Here is a 6097-nt window from a genome sequence, read left to right on the forward strand (position 1 = left end):
ATATATATATATATATATTCATTTAAATGTCCAAAAGGCATATTTTATAAGCCAACCTCGTGCCCATAGGCCTTTCTCATTCGTTAGTCCGCTGCTGCTCTGTCTCTCTACGCCATCACCTCTGCCACCATTTCTGATGTTGCCACTTTTCTGGTCAGGGTTCCTTGCTCCTCTCATGTTCTTCCTTCTTGATGGTCCTAGGGTCCCCTGTTCCTCAAATGACAGATTTACTGCTCCTCTCTTTAAGTTGCACCTCTCCTACATTTACAATTGTGACAATCACCATTAGACCTAAAAGCAGTTACACACAATTGACTCATAAAATCCTATCCCCATCATCATTAAACCCATCTGGGCCTTCCGGAAAACTATTCAGTAGGTTTTCTGTCTTACTCCCCTCGTTCTGAGACTAAGCACCCTTATGAAAGCTTGTAAGCCAGCCACTTCATGCCTTTATAGCCCCACAGTTTGGTTAGACAAATTCTAAGTTGCCCGTCCCTATCAACCCAGTGTACTGAGGAGACATGCTTTATCCTTGATATGGGGAATCCTTCCCTATTTGTTTGGGATTTTGAGCAGCCTCACCCTTAAACAAGGATCCAGTTGATCAGGTTGTAGCAATTTACGCTTGCTTCCGTATCATACTTTATCTTCATGTGGTCAAATTCTGGACAGCCATCCATCCATGCTAGGTTCAGTGGGTACTGTCTGAGAGTTTGGGACTTATTGCATGCCCACACCTATTTAGATCAGTAGGCTGCTTCATTCTTATGTTTAGCTCCCAGTTGCTAGGTCAGTGTTTTGGGGCTCAGGAGTTCACACATCACCCTAAACTTGAAACCAGCTAACCCATTCTCGTCTCTCTCTCATTTCAAGGTCATCGGGCATCTATGAAACATGGCCAGTCTCAGCCCATGTCTTCTTTTGCTGCATTTCAACCCCTTCCACTCACAAGTTGACCAGAACTGTTGTCAGCAAGCACACAAAACTCTACATGTGTTATCTTTGAGTTTTACTAACAGTGATATTTTTGAAAAAGATTCCAAGACCATGTGGCTTGATATATTAGGCAAATCTTCTATGAGTGAGGGGCAATGAGTTTTAGCATGTTTTTATATATTTGCAACTCCTCCCTAAAACTTTGCATCAGAATAGCAGTAACAGTGGAAATAGAATAGTATTGGTGATGGTCCAAAAAAAGTTGGTTTCAACTCATCAGAACCCTGTATAGAGTTTCTTTACAGGAGCAGAAAGTCTTATCTTTCTCCCTTCATAGCAACTGGTAGATTTGAACTGCTGGGCTTTGGTTTAGCAGCCTAGCTCATAATCCATTATGCTACAAGGCCTTCTAAGATATCAGTAGTTGGAACCGTTCTTCAATTGTAGGAGGAAATAAAATTCTAATTGTACTCTTGGTACCTGTTGACTATATTGGTTTTTTCTCCTGTTATTGGGTACATGAATATGAAGCAAGATTTTATGAAATAAAATAATTATGTTGTAGTTGTTGTTAAGTGCCTTTGAGTCTGTTCCGACCCATAGCGACCCTGTACAGGGTTTCCGATGGTGTAAATCTTTACTGGAGTAGAAAGCCTCATCTTTCTCCCGTGGAACGGCTGGTAGTTTCGAACCGCTGACCTTAAGGTTCACAGCCCAGTTCGTAAACACTACGCTACCAATTTAGGTGTTATTGTTGTTAAATGCTGTTGTGTCAGCTCCACCTTGGAGTTAGCAGTCTAGTTCTTATCCTGCATGCCACATGAGGGATCTAATTTTGATAATATGTGTTTAAAATACCTAAGTTGATTTCTGTGGGTATTACATTAAAAATGTTGCATACTGTCAAGTTGATTTCAACTCAGTGACCCTACATGACATAGTAGAATTGTCCTGCCAAATTTTCTAACATATAATATTTACAGAAGCAGACTGCCACATCTTTCTCCTGTGGAGTAACCAGTGGGTTCCAACCACTGACCTTTTAGTTAGCAGTTAAGAGCATACCAACATGGGCAACTTACACTAAAAATAGAACATAAAAAATTTCCAGTAAGTAGTCACATGGACCCAAAAAAAGTTTATCTTTTCATGCAAATACTCATATTATTCTTACATAAGAAGAAAATCAAGAGTAAAAAATACCCAGTGATAACACTACCTCATCTGATCTTCACAGCAAATGTGTGATAATTAGAACAGGTGTTAGTTTCTTTATACAGACATGAGAAACCAAAGCACAAAGAGTGCTTTGTTCAAAATCATGTGGCAGAACTAGGTTCTAGAATTAAAATTTCTTTATCTAAATCATTCCTTCCATTAACAGTTTAACTTAAATTGGGATAATGATTTGTAAAGTATGTTGTTAAGTGCTTTAGAGTCAACTCTGACTCATAGCGGTCCTGTATAGACTATGGTGGGTTTGAACCACTGACCTTATGGTTAGCACCCCAAGTGCTTATCCTATAATGCCATACCAGGGTGGGTGATTAGTGGTAACAATAGTAGTAATAACAAGAGCTACAAATAGTAAGAGTGTTTACTAAGTGTTAGGTATTGTGCTGAATATTTGAAATTTTATGATTAATCATTACTATTAGTGTATTTTCAATATCTAGTACAATATGACATATACCAAGTGTTTTTCAAACATTTGTTAGGAAGGGATGAATCAAAGATATAAAGCAGATTTTTAGCACTGTTGTGGTAATTGATAAAACTATTATCTTCAAGGGCAGGTGGAAAAATAAATAAATACAGAGGAAGAGGATGAGGGAAAATGACATATGCTAAAATTTTATAGGTCACAATGATAGCCAGCTGCAAGGAGTTTCTGGATGTCCAGTTAAGGATAAGTGAAAAGAAAACACTGAATATTTTGAACAAAGATCCAAATCGGATAACTATCAGGTACAAAAAAAAGTAAATATGTTTACAATTATTTTTAAAAGATTTAGTTAGTTCAAATAAAGAATAGTAAAATTTTTCTTCTGTGTTTATATTTACAGGTTTCCAATGGAAGGAAAAATTAAAACTAGAGAAATGAAAATAAATTGGTAAAGTTAATTAATTATTAAATATCTTAAAATAGATTCATGATTCATACTTATATAAGTTGTATATAGTTTAAAAAATTATTTTAAGTTTGTTTTCCTTAAATACCCAAAATAATACACTTAAATAAGGATAAGGAGCCAGATGTACATGTGGAATTAATTTCTAAGAACTTTCAGACTTTAATTAAAATCGGTGATTTGTAAATTATTAATTTTTTGGAAATTTTTTATTGTGAATTGAGTGAAGGATTATGGAGCCGATTATCAGTTTTACATTTAACAAATAATACATTTATTTCATCTCAAAGATTGCAAACTTCCCCATGTAACAACAGTTATCCCGTTTTCTCCCTGTGGTTCTTATTTCTATTCAACCCTCCTTCCCAACCCTTGTGAACTTTGTCTTTAGGTACATGTTGCCCTTTTGATCTTGAACGGTTCGAATGGTGAGCGTACCTTGCTAGTGTTGTTGTCCATTCTATATACCTATCTACTGCTTGGCTGAAAATTGGGCCGTGAGGGTGAGTTCCGTTCCAGACCTGAAGAGTGGTTGAGGGTAGTTCTCTGAGATCCGAAGAACAGTTCCAACTACCACTGCCAGCTGATCTGAAAGGGATCACGTTAGATTGTCTTGGACAGAGTGGGACAAAATGTATAACAAAACTCAAAATTACAAAAAACAACTGGGCTTACTAGTCAGAAACAGAATGGAGGAACCGGAAACTTTATTTATGATTCTTTAATCATGAGATAATGTCTTTGTCTCTTATGCTGGTTTTTGTCTTAAAGTCTGTCTTATCAGAAATTAATATTGCTATTCCTGCTCATTTTTATTTCTGTTAGCTTGATATATCTTTTTAGATCCTTTGGTTTTTATTCTGTTTTTGTCTTTGTCTTTAAGGTATCTTTTGTAGACAGCATGTTGAACTATCCTGTTTTCTTATCTGTTCTTCTGTCTCTTGACTGGTGCATTTAATCCACTGATGTTCTCTGTAATTATCAATAGGTATGAACTGATTGCTGTAATTTTGCTATGTATGTTTTTTGTAGGGCTGCTAGTTTCTTTGTTACACACAATTTTTTAAGTTGAATTCATTTTTTGGGGCATTTTTCTGTCATTTTCTTTATTACTGTTATTTTAATGTTTACTGAATCTTTATGGTTTACATTTTTCTTATTTTGATATGAGGATGTATTAATTCTTTTTGAGGCTACCTTGTAATTTATTAATTTATTAATTGAAATCCACTTGACTTCCTCACCATTTAGAAGTTCTGTAACTACACTTTTTCTTCTTTTTGCTTTTTAATATCCTCATTATAAATTGGTATCTCTGGTTCCTTGTTTTTAGTGGGTTTTTTTACTTTTGGATACTTCTATATGTAGAGTCCTAGTGTGGCACTGCGGTGTAATGCACTGGACTGCAAGGTCAGTTTGAACCACAAAGTCGGTGGTTCAAGCTCCCTAGCCACTTCTCAGAAACCCTGTACAGGGTTGCTATGAATCAGAACAGACTCAACAGCACTTAACAGCAACAACATATGTGGATTGAGATCTGAAAGGGTTTGGTGTATATGTTAATCTCAGGTTGTTGTTGGTTCTCAGTCCAAAGAACTCCCTTTAGTATTTTTTATAACGTTGGTCTGGGTATTACAAATTCCTTTAATTTCTCTTTATCTGGAAATATTTTCATTTTGCTGTCATATTTGTGGGACAGTTTTGCTTAGCATATGAATCTTGGTTGGCAGTTTTTTTCTTTCAGAGTTTTGTATATTTCTTCCCATTGCTTTCTTGCCTACGTGGTTGTTGTTGTTGTTAAGTGCCGTTGAGTCGGTTCCGACCCATAGTGACCCTGAACAGGGTTTTTAAGGCTGTAAATCTTTACGGGAGCAGAAAGCCTCATCTTTCTCCCGTGGAGCAGCTGGTAGTTTCGAACTGCTGACCTTATGGTTCACAGCCCAGTTCGTTACCAGAGCTACCAGAGCCTACATGGTATCTGCTGAGAAATCAGAGCTTAGTTCTTGGTTCTCCTTTGTAGATAACTTTACCATTTTTCACAAGCTGATCTCAGGATTTCTTCCTTGTCTGATTTTGGAGACTTTGCTTATGATATGTCTTGGTGATTTTCTATTGGGGTCTATTCTGTTTGGGGCTCGTTAAGTTTCTTGAATGTTTATTTCTTGTCTTTCATAATGCTAGAGAAGTTTTCTTCAAACAAGTCTGTTACTGTCTTTTCTTTGTGTCTTCCTTCCTGTTCTGGAATGCTGATCACACATAAGTTATTCCTTTTCATTGTTTCTCACATAAAAATTAGGCTTTCTTCAGGTTTTTTCCTTCCTTTTTCTGATTGTTTTTCTAACTTACAAATACTGAAAGATTTATTTTCAGGTTAACTAGTTCTTATTCCATTGATTCAGATCTACTCCTTTGCCCTTTTAATGTACTATCCATTTCTGAAGTGTTAGTATTAACACTTCTGGATTTCTGTTTGCAGGTTTTGTATTATCTCCACTGTTTTGTCTAGTTTGCTTGTTCCTTTAGTGTCTTTAGTTATTTTTTCTCGACCTTCTGTCAGTCATTTGAAGGAACTTAAATATTATTCTTTTGAGTAATTTTTGAGGGAGTTCCAGTGTCTTTTTCTCCTCCAAAACATTTCCTAGCTCTGCCTATTGGTCACTTGTTTGAGCCACTCTGTCTTGTTTCTTCATGTGAATGGAAATTGTCTGTTGCTTTCTAGACATTGCTGTGTTGTTGCATTTAACTGAGTAATGCATGTTGATGTTATTAGGCAATCACCAACTGCCTCCTGGTGGATGTGATTAGAGAATGGGAGCCTGTGAACCATTCTCTGTTCGCTGTTTCTGCAGCTCATTTTAGGATGAGTTTGGCTGATGTTGGTTGTTGTTGATCAGTTGTATAGCAGTGGGTGGGGCTTCATAGGGTACGATTATGACTGGGTACAATTATGTGACCATACGGTCATAGTTGCTGTCCCCTATTGGTGTGACAAGAGAGAAAACACACACACGAGAGAAAAAAAAAAA

The 6097-nt window shown here is 36.6% G+C and overlaps 1 protein-coding gene across 1 annotated transcript in view; it reads left to right on the top strand.

The window, feature by feature from the left end:
- HFM1 (HFM1, ATP-dependent DNA helicase homolog (S. cerevisiae)) overlaps window positions 1–6097 on the top strand; it is a 206591-nt gene that overhangs the window by 125323 nt on the left and 75171 nt on the right. The window contains exons 14-15 of the mRNA XM_006831060.1: window positions 2801–2907; window positions 3006–3053. Coding sequence (XP_006831123.1) covers window positions 2801–2907; window positions 3006–3053 — 155 coding nt within the window. The remainder of the gene's footprint in view (window positions 1–2800; window positions 2908–3005; window positions 3054–6097) is intronic.

The sequence above is a fragment of the Chrysochloris asiatica genome, unplaced genomic scaffold (assembly GCF_000296735.1).
Source record: "Chrysochloris asiatica unplaced genomic scaffold, ChrAsi1.0 scaffold00002, whole genome shotgun sequence".
Lineage (NCBI taxonomy): Eukaryota > Metazoa > Chordata > Mammalia > Afrosoricida > Chrysochloridae > Chrysochloris > Chrysochloris asiatica.